The sequence below is a fragment of the Quercus robur genome, chromosome 5, assembly GCF_932294415.1.
Source record: "Quercus robur chromosome 5, dhQueRobu3.1, whole genome shotgun sequence".
Classification (NCBI taxonomy): domain Eukaryota; kingdom Viridiplantae; phylum Streptophyta; class Magnoliopsida; order Fagales; family Fagaceae; genus Quercus; species Quercus robur.
Genome location: NC_065538.1, coordinates 77482808 through 77503170, shown reverse-complemented (window position 1 = coordinate 77503170; position 20363 = coordinate 77482808). Strand labels below are relative to the sequence as shown.

The following is a 20363-nucleotide window of genomic DNA, read 5'->3' as shown; positions in this document are numbered from 1 at the left end:
CATCTTATGCTTGATCTAATATTGCCTGTTTCATATGCATTTATAATTTTCTGCTTACAATGATCATGGTGTATTGTTGTGTTTCAGGAGTTTATGTTCATATGATTCAAGTGCTTCACAGCTTCTAGAGTTAGGTGTGAGTGAGTTTTGTTCAACTGTTCCCAACTCACATGTTAAGTCTAGAGTCTGTTTTAGGGTTTTGTCACGGAATAGCCAAAGGGGGAGATTGTAAGGTTGAATTTATTCAACCATCTAATTGGCTTTATTCCGTGCCAAATTTGCTTGTAATTCAGCATTTAGTAACCCTGTATTTAGGTGGGATTGTTGTAAGGGTAGTGAGTGAGATAGTGTGAAGATTGCTCAAGAGTGTGCAAGAAAACAGAGTGTCGCGGCTGGGACTCGCGGGTGGACTCGCGGCTTCAACCCGCCAGAAGATGCACACGTGCCAAGCATGCTGGAAGATGAACAGTCATGCTAGCTGGAGCACTACAGGACAAAACAGGACAACTGGCCATACGGTTAACTCGCGACTGGAACTCGCGACTTAGTCAAGCCGCGAGGTCAAGCCGCGAGCCACCCCTGTTTTGGAAAAACCTGACGTTTCGCATTCCTCTTCACTCCAGTATAAATACCCTTTTAACCCACGATTGAAAGAGAGCTTCCAGAGAGAATTTTGAGAGAGAAACCCTAAAGAAAAACCAGATTGTTTTACCCACAATCTCTACCTTAGAGTCTCATCAAAATCCCTCACTCTCTTCCTCTCCATTGTCAAATCCTTGAGAGGCTTTATACCAAACCTGGTTCTCACCATTATCATCTCTGTGAGACAGTCGTTTGGAGTTCTGGGAAGCAGTTAGGAAGGAGCCAATATTCATTGGTTGATGCTACGGTGTAGTAGCGGAATCCGGAAAGCTAGAAAAGAAAAAGGTTCGGCGCAACCTCGTTGGAGCAAGAAGCTTGGAGGGCTTAGGTGCATTGGGTAGATTAGGCTTGGAGGGTCTATTGCTGTCCTTGTATCCCAACTGTATTTTCTAGTGGATTGATTACAGCTTGGAGGGCGGCGGAGAGATTTTTCGCCGAGGTCTTCGGTTTCCTCTTCGATAACACATCCGGGTGTTATCTCTGTGTTTGCATCTTCCTTCCTCTCTATCTCTGCCTTTACATTATCTGCTGTGGTTTATTTTGTTATGGCTTAGATAGTTGTTTAACCAATTTCATATTGTAGCATATGTTAAGTTTCCGCACACTAGTTGTTTAACATATTGCTTGTGTTGGTTAAGTTGGTTTTTGGAGGTCTAAACGTTCAAAAGTGTTTTTATACACGTTTTTGAACTTACAAGGTTGTTTAACCTAATTAACTAACCAAATTGATTATTAGATTTATTATTCAGATCTAGGTTAAACAAGCATGTATCATATCATGCACAGTAGCAGAAAAGTAAATAACACCACGATATGATGACTCAGGAAAATTGATGAAATGAATCGTTTTAAGGTAAAAATCTAAGGAGGAATTGAAGTTTTTACAAAAGATTTAACTCTAAATCTATTGCTACCTCATGTAGTAACTTACTGATACGACCACGTGCAAGTTTCAAATCCATAGACTCCTTCTCTCCTTGGATTTACTGCAACACAAACTCTCTAGTTTGTGACTCCAAGACCACCCTTAAAAGTTTAGATCATTAGTAGTTATTGATCTTGTTACAATAACTTCAAATCTACCAAATCTAATAATATGAGAATAATTTCCGACAGTAACTTTAATAGAGGAAGGCATAATACTTTTTAGATCTCACAAGAGCACCTCTAAAGTCTCTTCAAAATGTGCCTTGGGGTTTCCTTTATATATTATGTAAAATAGATTTGAAACCTTAATCACATAATGGGACAATGGGCTGTTGGGCTTAATTAAAATTTTGTAGAATTTGATTTTCTACGATTTTCGATCGGTCAGATTTCACGGAATTTGAATTCTTCTTTCTGCATCTTGTATGTTCTTGTGTTCTGACTTGTAACACTTTGAACATTGTCTAATCAAACCTATAAATCTAGGAATCTATATCTAAACAAGTTTGTACTCACAGTTTGCTAATTGTTCTAAACTTTTAGAACCTAACAGTTGTTATATGCTTTATAATATATCCAAAAGCAATTCCTTCCTAAAATCTTATTATCAGGTGTGTCAGCAGCAGCAAATAAAGTCAAGACCTTTAGGAAGGTACAGTTTGTAATTTTGTCACTTGCAATATATTCTCTCTGAATTATCCAATATATTCTCACTTGCATCTCTTTAACAAGAGCATATAAACAAACTTAATTACATCATTATGTTTACATCATATTAATCCTATATTTTATGGGCGCCAATTAATTTTTAACACACATAATAAACTAATTAACACCTTGGAATATTCCCCACCTTATATGGAAGTTGAAAATTATTTTAATGGCAAAGAAGTTTGTCTTCTCTAATAAGACAATTAATTACCAGGTGAGATTTCCAATCCATTTGATTTTATGACCCGTCCACGGTAATGAAAATACCGGATAGAACCATATCATCATTGCTTACTTAATCATATAATAAAGACAATGTCATTTGGTTTTTGGGCTAACAATAATGTATGCAAGATCAAGATATCGACATGATATGGAGGAAGTCAATTACGTGTTAAACTACACGCTAGGTTTATTTGAGATAAGACATATAGATAGAGTTCAAAAAATGAACTAAAAAAATAAGAAAATTGAAATCAAAGAAAGAGAAGGTTGTTAATTGTAATTATATTTATGTTAAAGAAAATGCTTGTCTACTGGCTCATCGGCATGAATGCGTGTCTCCAAGTCTACTTTGGAGGTGGCTCGAATTTTAAATAAGAAATGATTCATTGATTTCTGACCCAAAAGTCTTACTAATTAACTTCGTTAAAAAAAATAAATAAATAAAAATAAAGCCTTCGTAAGTTCCAAGTTAGAGATCTAAGTCGTGAACCTCGTGAGACATATGTAACTAGTAACATCTATATAAGCAAATGACAATTTTTTTATTCTTTTTTTCTTTTCACAGGTGTAAAAATTCAGGAAAGTCGTCTCATTTCTACTTATTTTTTTTATGCATGTGGGCAATGAATTTTTATTAAAAGTAAGACAAGTTCAACATATTTTTTTAGATGAATATTGAGTGTCCTATACTCCTATTCCAAAATAGGAATTATCGCTAAATCATGTTTGATAACCAAATAATGTATAGTATATACTTTAAATTTGTCGTATCTAATTTTGATTTGCAGTCCAAGGGAAGAGGAGATTTGAAAAATCAGAGAGGATAACCAGAATCTGTTGTGTTATTGTCAAATTATGTAGTTCATAAAATTAATGATCCTGTAATAGATACTATACCTCATGCATGCATTATGCTTATGCTTAAAAACTTTTTTTTTTTTTTTTTTTTAAATCCATGTATAATATTCTTTCTATTAATAAGTAAAGTCTATTGTATAATACAATTAATCTTGGTTCCTAAAGTTTGGCTACTCAATGCTATTAGTTTCTTGAGTTTTAAATGAGTGTTGTTGATCTTTCAAATTTAAAAAAAAAAAAAAAATGAATGCAATTGGTTCTTTTGTTAATAGTTGTTAGCCTTAATTAATGCCTACTAGCTAACGGAGCAATGGCCTGACAGCATTTAAATAATATGTTATCAATTTTAATATTAAAGAATTAAATATGACCACACCTTACATTACCCATTGTTAAATAGGTCTCTCCAATTCAAATCCTCATTTTGAAGCCCTAATCTAAAACTGAATCCCCCACACCTTGTCTAGTGTTTAAGGGATTGTTGATTAAATTATCTAAGTTAAAAAAAAGTTTAAAACTTTTTGTCAATATTAGTACAATTTGTAGTTTAATAAATATACTTTTTGTAGTACACATATTAGGTTATAAAAAATTTAATTTATATATTTTTTTAAAATTATGTTTATAGTAATTTTTTAAGAACGCACTTATACATCACATACTTGCACTTTCATGAATATTTCCTTCACTTACACATCACATACTTGCACTTTCATCCATGGGGATCTGAGCCCATTTGATGTACAGAAAACAGGGGAGAGGTTACGTAAGAAAACTTAGGATCCTAAGTTTTCTTACTTAACCTGTCAAATGACTCAAATTCCACAAGAAGATCACTTCCAAATTAAAATATCACAAAGTCAAATTAACAACTCATGTGCACACTTAAATAACATACTGCCAGAGGGCAACTATATATGAATATAAAAAATAACAATAATATTAACAAGAATCTTTCACCAACGAGAACACAAATTTGATTGGTCCACAAGCCTACCATGTATAGTTACAGAAATATTTACACTTTCTCTTTTTTTTTTTTACTTACATTCTGATGTTAGATTTTGTTTCACATTTACAATGATGCTGAAACCACGAAGAGAGGCATTAATCCTGTCAGTTATCAACGTGGAGAAACATTGGATAAAGTAAGCTCATTTATAGAAGGATTTGTTGCTGAAAGCTGATCATTCTGAATTACTCTAGCTATAGCTAATGCAGGATGTTTTGGCTGAGGAAGAGCTAATGAATCATTTCCTAAAAGAACTACCACAGATGTCATTGTGGGTCTGTCTGCTGGATCCTCTTGCACACACAAAAGCCCAATATGCATACATTTTAATACTTCTATTGTCTGGCCAGACACCATCAACAAAGGATCTACAAATTCCAATTCTTTCCCTTCGTTCCACAGCCTCCATGCCTGTCCATGCACATTAAATAATAAAAGATTTTATTTATTTATTTAGGCCTTGTTAATGTGCCTTTAATACTGTATTAAATAATGATTTTACATAATTTACAAAAAAGAAAAGTAAAATTGTGCATAAATATTAAGAAAAAGACAAACAATCATTATAAATTTATGCAAGCAAACCAATGAATTATTGACGAGTATATTTTTATTTTCAAAAAGTGTGTAATGTGTTGGAGTACCTTCTTTTTTTTCTTTTTTCTTTTTTGTGGAAGGTCAATGTGTTAGAGCATTATAGTTAAATGATTCAAGGTATGTTTTGAACATAAGGAGAATGAGGGATAAGGGGAAAGTGACTAGACTAGAATATACTAATATTTAGTACATTCTATTGATAGTCTTCTCTCCTCTCCATTTCTCTCACCTTCCAAACATAAGGTAAATTCAGAATTTCAAAAAACTTAAAATTTTGGGAGAGATGGAATTTATCATAGTATCAAAATTCATGCAAGTTAAATAAAATTTTATTTCGTAAATATCACAAATTTTACCAAAACAGAACCATCTTTTTCCAACTTAATAATATCTAGTTCAAGCAAACAAAAGAAACATACATATGCAAGAAGTGTTTGGGCATGTCCTGTGAGGTAGAAGCCATTATTTTTCTTCCCACTTATAATCTCAAGCAAGATCACACCAAAGCTGAAAACGTCGGATTTTACAGAAAATACGCCTTCCATTGCATACTCGGGAGCCATATATCCGCTGTTTTGAGCCACACAATACAACATATTCTTCTCAAATGAAATAAGAAAATGTTTGGGGAAAATTTGACAAAGATAAAAAAAAAAAATAATAATAATAATTAAAAAAAAAAAAAAAAAAGACTCACTATGTTCCAACGACTCTCCTAGTATTAGCTATGTTTTGGTTTTCACCAAAGATCCTTGCCATTCCAAAATCTGATATTTTGGCAACCATTTCATTGTCCAACAATACATTGCTGGGTTTTAGATCCCTGTGAATGATTTTAAGCCGGGAGTCCTCATGAAGATAAAGAAGTCCTCTAGTAATGCCAACAATAATGTTATAGCATGTCTTCCAGTCAAGCTGAGTGCGTCTTTCTGAATCTGAAATTTAGTACTAGAATAGAGTTAATGTATGGCATCATGTTTAAAGGCAATTTGTATGACCAATTTGGAATATAATAAAGCTAATAAGAAGGAGAGTGGAAGAAACAAACCAAAGATAAAGAAATCAAGACTTCTGTTGGGCATGAATTCGTACACAAGCAACTTTTCCTCTCCCTCTATGCCACATCCCAAGAGCTTCACGAGGTTTCTATGTTGAAGCTTTGCAATGAGTATGACCTCATTTTTTAATTCCTGTAAGCCTTGCCATGACCTCCTTGACAACCTTTTAACTGCTACTTCCTTACCATCTGGCAGGACACCCTAATAAGAATATCCATAATCAAGCATAAATTCAGGCCAAGTGGCTTACAATAGTAATTTTAGTTGATTTGTGTGTAGTTCTTTAAAATCTCACATTTGTTTTAGCTACAATTGTATTTTTACTGACTTTCAACAAATATATTAGAGCATTAGTATTGGTGATGCTAAAAGTCATATTGCTATTTTTAACACCACCAATACTAAAAAGTATACTGCAATGTTAAAGGAAAAGCCAAAAAAATTAGCTAAGATAAATGTGCGCTATATATATATGTAGGTATATATATTATTAAAAATTATTATATTATTTTATTGTGTTATTTATATTATTTTACTATATTAAATGTTAAAATAAAATTACTGATGTTAGACGTTTTTTAAAATAAAATAATAAAATAGATAAAATAATTTTTTTATTATGCTAAATTGCTAAATTTTTTACATCAACCACGATGATTATCCAAACGTGCTTTTGGCTCTATAGCTTACAACAAAGTAGGTGGAATAGTAAAAGCAGTGAAAAGGTGAGCTAAAAAACTTCCTTCTTTGGTTACCTTGTAGACGGTGCCGAACCCACCTTGACCGAGTTTATTTGACTCTGAAAAGTCGTCTGTAGCCGCCCTTATAGTCAATAGATTCATAAAATGAAGATCTTCAGAACCTGGTACTAATTCACCATCTTCTGTAATCTCAACTCCAGTGGGGCGTGCCAACTCATGTAATAGTGCGTTTTGGCTTTTCTCATCATCTGCAAATGAACTTGAAACCTGGTTGTTGGTAATTCTGAAGTACATTTATATTGGTTATCCATTTAGATAACACTGACCTGGTTGTGATCTCTTCTTCCGCCTATGATAAACAGCACAAGACCCACTGAGAATTGCTAGAACTAACAGTGGTACACACGTGATCACCACCACCATCCAAGTCTTCCATTTAGCCCCTGTGTTATAATAACGTTTTTCACAGTTTTTTTAATAGCTTAAACTTTTAGGATAAGTAGAAAATTATAAAACATATTTGCTTGAGGATTGAACAAAGCCCACCTGCAACATCAATATGTTCTTTTATAGAAGTTTCTATTTTTTCCCCCCTTTTCTAAAGTGTATAACAGCCTTATTGCATTACAAGGCATTGACAGACAATTAATCAAAGATAATTTTTACTTACCTTTGGAATATGGGTAGGTCAATACCAAACTTGAGGAGTTGTAGAATTGGTTCATCTCAAACCTCACATTACAATTTCTACTTAGGACTATTCCACCTTGACGAGAAAAGCAGCATGTCTCAAGATCTCCAATTGCAGACAGCAAACAACTATTACAGTTACCTCCAGACATGTCCCTAGTACATTGAACAAGACCATAAATTGTGTCCTTTGAAAACTTAATTTCCCCAGTAGCAAACATTCGTTTAGAAGGATCATACGCAGCCTCATTTGAGATGTTATTCAATAAGTATTTTAGAACAACATCAAACTGAACAGGGTCTGATACATTCAGCTCCAGATTATTCTGATCATCTGGATACTTTCCGGTATAAACCATCAAGGAAAAGAACATCTGATATGAGTAGCGAACTTGACAAAGTTCAAACCATATCATTGCATCTTCACTTGTACACTGTGTTAAGATTTCCTGACTTGCATTCTGTATGCAATTCTGACAAACTGTGGAATTGACATCCCCTCTACAAAGTGCTTGGCCATAGACAGTATCTGGGTTATCCCCAATAGAGGTGTTGTAGAAACCTGTTACTGAAGTATTGGAAGGCAATAACTCAAGAAGTTGCTTGAGGTTGTTTTCAAATGGGTTGTTGTGAGTGTAATTTCTGGAATCATTCGGACAAAAGATAGAGAGAGGGTCTGCACTGGCAATGATAGGGAGCAAAAACAGTGGTATAATTGAGAAGAGCATAGTTAAAAGTACATCTTTTTCCATCTTCCAAATATGATAGCACACAGGATAACTACTTTAGATAGAAGGAATAACTAGAGATGGATAGGGTAGAAGCTGACACCTCAAGCACACAAGGCCTCAGAATGTCATGCATGAAAAGTCATACTTCGACATTTAGGAATTAGATTTAGGAAAATAATTGGATAATATTAAGCTGTTGAAAATTGCCGAGAAACTTTCATACTTAAGCTAATTAGAGTTTGTTTGGCAGAGGATTGCCGAGAAACTTTCATACTTAAGCTAATTAGAGTTTGTTTGGCAGAGGAGTTTGAGTAATGTTGTTTATAGTTTTTTAAAATACGCGTGAGTGAAAAAGTATGTAAAAATACTTGGATAATATTAAACTGTTGAAAATTGCTGAGAAACTTTCATGCTTAAGCTGGATAATTAGGGTCTGTTTGGCAAAAGAGTTTGAATAATGTTGTTTATAATTTTTTGAAACACGCGTGAATAAAAATGTGTAAAAAAATGTATAATATTGTTTAAAAACTGAAAATATGTTATTTAAAAATTCTACGAAACGGACTGTTAATGACCGGAAAAGATTTAGGACGGACTATTCCATGAAGTGAGCAGGACAAATTTTCAATTTTATTATAATTATTATTTTGAATCTTGACCAGGGGCAACTAGTACTATAATTACTTTTTTTTTTTTTTTTTCTTTATCGAAAGTCAATGGAGTACACCCTGACAAGACTCGATTAAAAAAAAAAAAAATTGACATCATACTAGGCATAATTATAAATTGCCCGCAGTAGTTTTTAATCTATGTGACTATGTCCAATAGGATTTAATTAATACTGCTTTCTATAAAATACTAAAAGTGATGGTTGATACCATCTAAGGACTAGTTAAACAAGTGGCTTAGTTGTTAAGAGGTTAAATCAAGTGAACGAGCTTAATTATGTATGACCATTCTATTAATTTGATATTATGGATTGGGTAACAAGTTATTTATCCAATTCTGCTACATTTCAGACGTGTGAACTATGAAATGGTACAATTAGCAAGAGGCTGCGGATGGCTTCCCAGTCAACTTTGAATGTTAAAACCTTCTCATGGTGACCGCTCTGGGTCAATTATACAATGGATCAAGGTCAGTAGAATGGCCTTATAAACTATAATTAGTCTATTTTACCTAACAGTTGTATTCTGACTTATTGACTTTGCAATTCTTTACTTACCCTAGAAAATGAATAAGAAAAAAACTTTACCTTTTTTTTTTTTTTTTTTTTTTTTTTTATATATATATTTTTATAGAAATCCTAACTAAAAGAGATTTACTCTTTATTAAACTAATGAATGGCTGTCAAGAATATAATGATGCATAAACTTGTGCAATAATTTAATGAACAAGGGTTTCGCTGACTTCAAAAAATAAATAAATAAATAAAAATCCTTTAAACCCTCGCTTGTTACAATATTTTAGTTTCTTTATTTTGTTTACATATTTTATCTTTAAAGTTTACCTTTTTATTTGTTTGAAATATATATATATATATATATTTCTAAATTATAATAGATGCAATCTATTAACTTTTACCAAAAAAAAAAAAAAAATCACTAAGTATGCGCGTGAACTCGTGCTCAGAGGCTAGTAATATTATGAAGGAATTTTTGGAATATTTCTTGAACTTCACTATTATGCTGACATTTTATATTTAAAAGGTTGTAGTTAAGGGCATATTCAGTTGATAAGAATTTCAAATCTTTAATATATATATATATATATATATATATATATATATATATATAAATGCATGAAACTCCCTGTTAAGGGCATATTCGGTTGATCGAATCTTGTTGTTCAAATGACCTTAGGTAGGATCAAGTTACACGCAATGTAACTTTTTGTGATGTTACATCAATGAATAACTTTTTATTTCATATTTTAAAAATTCATCATTAAATTAAATATTTTCATTATTCTTATCATGCACGCTAATTTTTTTTTTTTTTTTATGCTAATATGCATGTTATATCTTGAGTCAATTAGATATTATTTATAACCTAATCCACAAACTCATGTTTTGTGTATAATTTTAAGTAAATGAAACTTAAAATTTAGATTTCTTTTGTTTTGTTGAATCCGATGAGATAACTATTAATGTATGATCATTTTCATCAAATACGGAAAATATAAAGAGGTAATGTAATCCAACCGTTGATTCATCAAAATACTCTCTTAATGAAAAGTTACAAAATAGTATAACATTGATCAAAATTGCATCAAGTATAACTTGAACCTGACCCACCTTAAATTAGAATATATGACTGAGGGGCTGGAAATAACAAGGGTGGACTATTTGGTCTTGATGAGGAATGGCCAAGGACACATTAGAGGAAATTAAGATGAAAAAAATAATTCAACACTTTACAAAAACAAGAAAAAGTTCCATTTTTTTTTTTTTTTTGGTTTAAAAAAAAAGAACTTTAAACAAAAAATGGTGGTATCTCCTACAACGTTGTGTTATGTGTGGGTGTTTCCAATGTAGACATGAACTAAAGATGATGATGTTTTAAACCCCAAACTTATGTTTGTCCAATCCCACATATATTGGTGAGACTTGAACCCAAGCACTTATGCCAAGAATCTGAACAAGGAATAAAAGAACAAACAAAAACATATAAGGAAAAAAAGATAGCAACAAAACAAACATTTTCCCCAAATTCCATAAATATCAACCCTAAACCTTAATAGCAAATCCAAGCAACAAAGTGGCATCATTGCTATAAAATACACTAAAAAAAATAAAAATAAATAAATAAATAAAACCAAAATCTCAAATCATTAAAGAAAAACAATCCAAATTTACGAACTTTTTTAATAAATTGAAAAAGAAGTTAAGTAAAGATAGTCTTACATAGGATTTTGGACCGATGGATCTAATTTAGCCAAATATTATCTATGAACTAAAAGGTTATAGGAGGAATTTTAAATTGAATTTAGTTAGACTTTCGAAAAAATACAGTCATTAATAAGTTCACAAGGACCTTATATTTTATGATCTAAAAGGATATGAGAAGAATTTCACATAATAAGAAATTAACACAAAGCACAATGAAAATTATAAATATAAAAATAGATAAACATCGATAAAGTCTTAACAATCAATTAGTAAAAGTAACTTGGAATCATATACAGCACATGAAAGACATGTTTTGAACCAAATTTTTCATAGTGATAGTCAACTGTAAAAATTAAAATACTTACAAACTAATAAATACATAAAATAACCAAAATCTAAAACACACAAAATAGTTCAAATGTTGAGAATTTAAAAATAAAAATAAAAAACTTACCTAAGAGAAACTAAGAACTTAAATGAGTGTCCCTTGTTTTGCTTCTTTATAAAAGACTTCTTTTGACTTAATATCTATACATGAAAATTTAGAAACAAATAATAATAAGTAAAATGAATTTATTTAATCAAAGTTATCATATATTAATACATATGCATAAGTTAGAACTTGCAAAACATAAAAAATAAAAAAAACATAAAAACCAAAAACATGGGGTTCAAGAAGGATTCTATGAAAAGACCATTGGTGAATATATGTGTGTGTGTGTGTGCGTTTTGAAATTTTAATAGTAGATTTTTAGATGGAGTAGGATTTGAATTTTAGAAACTTAGATGATAAAATTTTAACTAAATTAAATTATAATTAAATCTTATCCCTTGATTCGTTGAAATATATCCTAACAATTGATAAAATAATTTTTAAAATAATTAATAAAACGTAAGATGCCGCTTGTGGGGGAAGAAAGCGCGGGGTGTTGTGTGGGATTTCGGATTTCAATTTAGATTTTTTTTTTTCTTAGGGAAGGAAGCTAAAAAAATTATAATAGACTTTTCGTTTGAATAGAATTTAAATTTATTAAAATTTAAATGATAAAGTTTTATGTAAATTAAAATATTGTTAATTTTATCCCTTAGTATGAGGAGATATATCCTAACAATTAATAATAATTAATGAGAGTAGTTGTTTTTTAGAAAAACAATTGTGTGTGAGAGAGAGAGAGAGAGGTATCATATAAATTTATTAATTCCTATGAATCTATATAACATGTATATCCTTCCAATACACACAAATATACGTAAGTTGCAACTCAAAAAAAAAAAAAAAAAAACAAAAAAACAAAAACAAAAACATAGGGTGCAAGAGAGATTCTATGGAAAAGTCATTGGTGAATATATATAAGTTTTTAAATTTTGATAATAAATTTTTATTTAGAGTAGGATTTAAATTTCTAAAAGTTAGATCCATGTTGCATGTTTTATTAAAACACTTATTATTACTTTATCTAAAAAAACCGATAAGATCAAATAAGTTGTTGTCTCTACCAACTGAAACTTAGATGCATGCAACATGTTGCATGTTTTGTTAAAATACTTATTATTATATTATTTAAAGAAATTGATAAGAACAAATAAGTTGTTGTTTCTATTAACTGAAACTTAAATTCATATTGCATGTTTTGTTAAAATACTTATTATTGTTTTATTTAAAATGCATGTTATATGTTTTTTTTTTTTAAACACTTATTGTTACTTAATGTAAATAAATTAATAAAGACAAATAAGTTATTGTCTCTATCAACTGAAACTTAAATACATGTTACATCTTCAGTTAAAACACTTATTGTTATTTTATCTAAAATGTATGTTGCATGTTTTGTTCAAAAAACTTATTGTTATTTTATCTAAAGAAATTGATAGGAAAAAAAGAAAAAAGAAGAAGAAGTTGTTGTCTACTTGTCTCTATCTAAAAAATAGTTTTTATCCAAAATATTGCTGTAATTTGGTAAAGTCACTTGTTGCAATTAATTTGGTGAAGCCACTTGTGACAGCCATGGCATCTAATCCCTCACACCCCCCACCACCACCACCCCCCCCCCACCCACCCCCCAATATACACACACATATACATATTTCACTTTGTTAACTATTTTCCTCCAATTGTAATGAGTAATTACACATTTTTATTGCCTCACATCTAAATCAGATTGCGCTTTTAATAGCTAAGGTTAAAATTTGAAAAATTCACTCTTAATTTTAACTTAAAAAATATTTTGCCATTCTACTTTTTCACATTGTTAACTTTTTTTTTTTTTTTTTTTTTTTTTTTTTTTTTTTTTTTTTTTTTTCGCATCAAAACAGCAGTAGCACAGTGCAAATCGAATCCAGATCCGTTTTCATAGTCATCTACTAAGATAAATTACACCAACCTCTTGAAAATTTTAAAATGTAACAAATAAGTTTATCCTTACTTTTCTAACAAAATATTTCATTTAATGAGACTATCTATATAAAAATTAATGGATTTATTTATGATTGGCATAATTAAATGGTCCAAAATATTTCATTTAACTTTCATTTAATGAGACTATCTTAAGGGTGTAAGTGTCATTTCATAAAACGTTTGAGGAAGTTTCATTTTTTTAAACGTTAGAAGTGATTGGCATAATTTCACCTACATATTATTAACACAAATACAACATTTTTGTATCTATTATTCTATTTTGAAACGGTCCAAATATTTTCATACATATCCTGACACATTAATCAAAATAAGTTTAAATAATAAGGCCAAATAAAATGATAATATATTCAAACAGCTAAACTTTAGGTGACAGCGACATTTTAAAATTTAAAATAGATTCTCCATACTCAACATACCTTGTTTTTTTAAACAATTGTTACAATGAGGATTCAAACTTTAATACTCTTCGTAAAAAGACTAAGTAATTTCACCAATTTCTAAGGTTTTTTGTCAACTTTAAAATATTTAGATGGAGGATAAATAATACACATTTATTTTTTTGTAAAAGAAGACCCTTTTTTTTTTTTTTTTTTTTTTGAGGGATTAAAAGAAGACCTCTTGAGAGAAGAGGTTAGTGTTACCAAACATTAATTTGGACACACCCATCTCATATAGGTCAAATTCTAATATTAAGTTGTAATTCAAAGGTCATTAGGTATGTGTTTGGCAAAAATTAAAAGGTCAGCTTATTTTATTATTCAACTTATTTTTGTTATTATTTATAAGTCCTACTGCACTTTTTGGAATTATTAATAGGTCTTATTGTACTATTTCAGTTAACTTTTAACTTTATCAACAGTACTTCCAGCAAAAAGTTTTTAGTTTTAGCAAAATAAACGAATCTCAAACAGACTTTAATTAGGAGTTTTCGGTTAGTGAGATAATGATATCAGCTAAATTTTGCCTTATCTATAGTATTTTCAGCAAAAAATTTTCAATTTCAACAAAATAAACAGATCTCAAATAGATCCTAATTAGGGGTTTTCGGTTAGTGAGATAATGACAAGGATAAAATTGGATAACAATGCCAAAAACCTAGGGACTGACTTTAAACAATTGAATTTTTTAAGTCAAGGATAAAAGCTTCTTTTTTTCTTTTTTCTTTTTTCTTTTAATTTTTATTAACTTAGTAAGCCCTTTTGTAGTATGGAGAGAAGGCAAGGACGAATCCTCCGATCAAACTAAAGGGTCATCATTGGCTTGTCCACTGCTTTCTTGTTTATTATAATTAGAGCATTCATATCAATTTCTTGCAAATTATTTGTCTATTTTAGCAGTATAACTTACTTTTTCTATTTACATATTCACTTTTCAAAATACTTCACATTAAATTATTTATTTTGCACAATATTTTATTAAAAATTTAAAATATCAATTTTTTTTTTTTTTTTTTTTTTGTTTTTAATTGCTTCACTTTTTTCATACATAACAAATATCATCCATTTTTTTTCTTCATCCGCAGGATACATAAAGAAAGAATAAAAAATAAGTTACGAAATGAATAGTTTTAGTATAAATTTAAATAGTTACTGTAACAATCATGTAATTTTTCACAACTTTACATGGCATGATTAGGGCTGTCCATCCAGATTCGGAACCCGACCCACCCGTCCCAACTGTCCGATCCGGCCTGATAACCGGCTGATCCGACGTCGGTGACGGGTCGGCGGCGGGTCTCTACTCCCCGAACCCGAAAACGGCAGGTCGGTTGGCGGGTTTGAGGTTGAGAAACCGATATTTAACCGACCCGACCGTATCTGACCGGAAAATCGCCCATTTTCTGTCCGACCTCGAAGGCTTAGGCGAGATCTCGTCGAGATTCGGCCTGATCTCTTAGAGATATGCCGAGATCTCGTTGAGATTCGGCCTGATCTCTTAGAGATATGTCGAGATCTCATCGAGATCCGGCCATATCTCGCCGAGATCTCGTCAAGGTCCGATTAGGTCTCGCCATATCCGGCAACTTTTGGCAAAATCCGGCAGATATTCACACAACCCGAAACCGACCGAGGACCGATTTGAACCCGGCGAAAATCCGACCACCCGAACCGACTCCGTTCACGGTCGGCGGCGGGTCTAAGAATGGAAAACCCGAAATGATCAGGTCGGTTCCGGGTTGGGCACAAACCCGACCCGGACCGACCCGTGGACAGCCCTAGGCATGATGTAGGCAAATTTTGAGTTTGGTGCGTTGAAATGTGTTACTTTTTCTATTATACAATTACTGATGCCACATGCAAGTGCCGCTAGAATGTTAAAAGTTATTAACATTTTTCAAACGATGTCACATGACATGGGGAATATACGATACATTTATAATGACATGCATTATAAGGTCAATTGTAAATTACAAACGAATACAGACATTTGTTTCTGTACAGCACACACGAATGATATAATCATATAAGACATTAATGAAGTTTCAAATCCATTTATGGATCCTTCACCGTGGCCTAATACTGGAAATAGATAAGCCGGAAACAGAGAGACAATTAGGATCAGTTTCGTTGTTATCAGTGAATCTACCCATCGAAAAGGCAGGTCGTTCAGGTGGGCTAAGACTCACAGTTTCACTTTTCAACATTACAACCACAGCTGACATTGTTGGCCTATCAGATGCATCTTCTTGAACACACAAAAGTCCAATATGTACGTATCTTAGAAATTCATCTCTATTGAACGAGTCAATCAATAAAGGATCCATTAGCTCCAATGCCTTTCCTTCATTCCATAGTTTCCATGCCTGCACCATGATTCAATGCGTTTATAGATCATTTTTTACTGCAATGTGAACCTCAGAAGTATGGTCTTGACTTAAGACAAATAAACTTACATATGCTAGGAGGCTAGAAGCACGTTTTGATTGATGGAAGCCAGCATTTCCCTTCCCAGATATGATCTCAAGCAAGAGTACTCCAAAACTAAACACGTCAGACTTAATAGAATATATTCCTCCCATAGCATATTCTGGAGCCATGTATCCACTATACAAAATATAGAGAAGAAATAATTAGAAAACATTTTTATTCTTCATGATTAATACCTATAACTCTTCTTTTCAGCTCCTTCATTCATTTACTATATGGCATAGTATGAATTTCTTTCAAAAAGAGTACATCATTTTTAAGCATCTAATTGACTCTAAGGAATATAATTGAAAATTATTATTTTTTAAATGTACTTACTATGTCCCCACTATTGTAGTAGTATTAGTTGCGCCTTCATTTCCTGCAAAGATCCTTGCCATTCCAAAGTCTGAGATCTTAGGGTTCATTTCATAGTCCAACAATACATTACTAGCTTTTAGGTCCCTATGAATAATTCTAAGTCGAGAATCCTCATGAAGATAAAGAATTCCACGTGCAATTCCAGTTATTATATTAAGACGTCTGCTCCAATTGAGTTTTGCACGATTCCTTGGATCTTAACCATCAAAAGTCAAAAGAAAATCAATAGCTTCAAAGAAGTCATTATTGAAGTTAATGAAATGTATTTAGTAGTTATTCCTGAATATGTACAAAGTCAATTCAAGAGCTAAGAAAATAAAAAGTTGCGAGGAAATTAACAAACCAAAGAGAATGACATCTAGGCTACTGTTGGGCATGAATTCATAGACAAGTAGCTTTTCCTCTCCATCTATGCAAAACCCGAGAAGCCTGACAAGATTTTTGTGTTGAAGTTTCATTATTAGTAGAACTTCATTTGTGAATTCCTCTGAACCCTGCTCAGAGTAGCATGAGAGCCTCTTAATTGCTACTACCTTTCCATCACTTAGTATGCCCTACAAAAGATCATTGGTTCTTTCAACTAGTTAACATAAAAGTGAAATGGATAATTCTTCAAATTGTAAAATTAGAAATCAAGGATGGACTTTTCCCTTTTATTATAATCATCATTGGTATTGCTTTGTTTAGTGCTAGTTTAAGAGAGATTATTTTTATTGACTTAGATCATGCTTAAAAAAAAAAGGAGACAAAAATACAATTGTATCTATAAAAATAAAGCTTTAAAAATTGTACATAAGTCAATAAGTTGAAAATAAACTTTTCTAAATGAGCCCTAAGAAATGCTATAACCTTGTAAACAGGACCAAAGCCACCTTGCCCAAGCTTATTTGAATCACCAAAGTTGTTGGTAGCTGCTTGCAAAGATGCCAAATTAAAATAGGGGAACTCCTGAGATTTCGATTCATATCTTCCTTGAAAATGCAGGTGATGGATGTCTAAGTTACTGGAACTACCAATGTTTTGAATTATTCCATGTTCTAAAATTTTCTTCTTGCCTGAATTGAATGGCAGTATCATAAGATAAAAGAAAAAGTAGAAAATTATTGAGCTATATATATATATATATATATATATGAGTTACATATTTCGGTCCTTGAAATTTGGTGTAGGTTTGATTTTGACCTCTCAAATCTAAAACAATCAAATTTGGTCCCAAAAATTTCATAAGGGGAAAAATCTGGTCATTTCATCTACTTTTCAATTTGGGTGACTAATGGGATATAGGATACCCAATATTTTTAAAAGATCATGTCAAATCAATCACGTATTTAAAGGACTATAATCAAATCAATCCCATATTTAGTGACCAAAATTGAACTAACCAAATGTTAATTAAGAGACTGAAATTGAATGGAGCCCATGGACATGGGACAAAATTGTTACCTTTTGTAAAAATTTTGGGGCCAAATCCAAATATTTTGTACCAAAATCGAACCTTTTCCAAATTTCAGGCACCAAAACTATGATTTATTCTAAATGTATATAATTACATGTTTTTCTTACCCATTTTATTCATCATACGACAGTAAACATAGGAACCCAGAAGGACTATCACCAAGCATGCTGATACAACAGTAACAACTACAATCATCCACAATTTCATTTGACCACCTGCATTTGAAAGTAATCATTTGCAGCTAGTTGTTGATTGTCACTTGTGAATATTATAAAATCAAAATTGGTTTTATTTTTTGCAAATACTTACCTCCCATTTGTGAAGAACCAGGAGAGTTAGATGTGCCTTCATAAAAGGAATACAATTCATATCTCAAGAAGCAACTACGACTGAGAAGTCTTGCACCAACGGAGTAATAGTAGACCCTCAAAATATCTGCTGTAGCACTCTGAAGGCATAAATTACAGTCAATGGCAGACAGGTCTCTAGTGCACTGTACTAAAGCATAGATTGTTTTGTCTTGAAAGGCTGCTTCTCCGGTAGCATACATGTTAGCTGAAAGATTGAAAGCTGCCTGATAAGCAAGCGTATTCAAGGTCACGTTCACAATAGATTTGAACACTTCTGGTTGTGAATTATTCTTCTGGTTATCTAAGGGAATATTTCCTGTGACATCTAATATGCCAAAGAAACTTTTTTTGGAGTAGCGCAATTGACATATCTCCTCCCACACCACCGCTTCTGTTGTGCTTGGACAAAGCTTTGAGATATCTTGTGAAGCCGTAGTTATGCAGTCGTGACAGCTTTCATTTGTAACATAGTCGAGGCACATGTAGAGACCATAAACTCTATCTGTGTCATTGCCAGTGGAGGTATTGTAGAATTTGGAAATGGAAGCATTCGAGGATAAAGAAAGGAGGATATTGTTAAGATTAGTCTGAAATGAACTAGTAACTGTATAGTTACCAGTGTTTGAACAATTGGGATATGGAGGGTCAGCATAGGCCAGATCCCATAGGAGGGCAAGGAAGACAAAGAGCATATGCAATTGAAAGACTTTTGGAACAATATGGAATTGAACCATATTTCACTTTCTGAGTGTTTTACTACGAAATAATGGAAATCTGAAATATCTCTAGCTATCTATATATAGTAGCTGAAGTTCTATTTTTTATTTTTTTATTTATTTTTTTGGTTACACCTTAGGCTAGAACTGAAAAATTTAAAACCATTCTTGGATACTTGGAGTCTCTTCAAATTTAATCAATGACCATTTTCTTATTAGAGCTCCTAGGCCAACATCAAGTCAATCATTGTTTTAATTCAACGTTTGCCAATTTGTGGAGTGCATTGCAAAAAAATAAAAAAAATGTATTATTGGCCTATGAAAGCAAATATTCAATGATAGCTAATCCAGAGGCTAGTGGGCTACAATTGTGATTTGCATCCAATTGGACTTTTATTTCTTATATTATTCCACGGTATTTGTTATGTAACTACGGGATGTTGATATGTCATCGTTTTTAACAATGCCAGTCAAGGGAAAATTTTCTATTAGTATAAAACAATCTTAGCCACATGAATAGAAAATGGGAGGGAGTTGTAGTTCCGAGGAAGGTGCATGTTTGAAAATATAAATTAAGTGTTCCATAGGTTGTCTGACTTTGAAGAACATTTCATTGACATCAAGCAATAAGCATAAGTACTTCGAGACTTTCAAGTTCTAAACCAGTTGGACAGAAATAGTATTTATTATACACACTATTATACTTACTTTTTGAATTAAAATCGTGTGTTAAAAATACAAATTTCAAATCTACAAAGCTAACAACCTGATAAAGATTTATAGATCTCGATATATTAAAGAACTAGGGGTGACTGGTTTGTTTTGGCTTCCGAAATAAACAGGCATAGATTCCATATATATAAGGATAATTTGCTAGAATATTTTTATATTTTTCTTTTCCTCCCATTGAGACGAGAGCACATCATAGAGGATGTGGAGTAATCTTTCATCCCAATGACTGGTATATAACACTAGGAATCATACCTCATGAGTAGGGGTGGAACTAAAATTTTATGAATGGAGGACAAAATAATCTATATATATATATATATATATATATATAGGGCCGGCTGAATGGTGGAGCAAGAGATACGGT

At 31.9% G+C, this 20363-nt stretch overlaps 2 protein-coding genes across 8 annotated transcripts in view; both read right to left on the bottom strand.

Moving 5' to 3' along the window:
- Positions 1-4200: 4200 nt before the first annotated feature.
- LOC126727204 (cysteine-rich receptor-like protein kinase 10) overlaps positions 4201-20363 on the bottom strand; it is a 133504-nt gene continuing 117341 nt past the window's right edge. For 2 of the 7 annotated variants that reach the window (XM_050432765.1, XM_050432762.1), the window contains exons 3-6: positions 6021-6231; positions 5670-5907; positions 5392-5542; positions 4201-4786 (exon numbers count right to left, since the gene is read on the bottom strand). In XM_050432765.1, coding sequence (XP_050288722.1) covers positions 4487-4786; positions 5392-5542; positions 5670-5907; positions 6021-6231 — 900 coding nt within the window. In that variant the 3' untranslated portion in view covers positions 4201-4486. Of the gene's footprint in view, positions 4787-5391; positions 5543-5669; positions 5908-6020; positions 6232-6785; positions 6991-7057; positions 7175-7401; positions 8030-20363 lie in introns of those variants that run through there. The other 5 variants (XM_050432760.1, XM_050432761.1, XM_050432764.1 and 2 more) reach the window with 5 other exon arrangements.
- On the bottom strand, positions 15766-19330 carry LOC126727203 (cysteine-rich receptor-like protein kinase 10). Its single transcript, XM_050432759.1, has 7 exons — positions 18511-19330; positions 18309-18416; positions 17595-17800; positions 17089-17299; positions 16704-16941; positions 16352-16502; positions 15766-16261 (listed from the first exon to the last, which is right to left on the bottom strand). The coding sequence occupies exons 1-7, from the start codon at positions 19283-19285 to the stop codon at positions 15962-15964; spliced, it is 1989 nt and encodes a 662-aa protein (XP_050288716.1). The 5' UTR covers positions 19286-19330; the 3' UTR covers positions 15766-15961.

Coding starts and splice junctions, on each gene's coding strand:
- LOC126727203 (XM_050432759.1), bottom strand. CDS start 19,285: ATGGTTCAATTCCATATTGTTCCAAAAGTCTTTCAATTGCATATGCTC. Junction 17,300..17,594: donor GCTTTGGTCCTGTTTACAAG/GTTATAGCATTT, acceptor GATCTTTTGTAG/GGCATACTAAGTGATGGAAA. Junction 16,942..17,088: donor CCTAGATGTCATTCTCTTTG/GTTTGTTAATTT, acceptor TTGATGGTTAAG/ATCCAAGGAATCGTGCAAAA.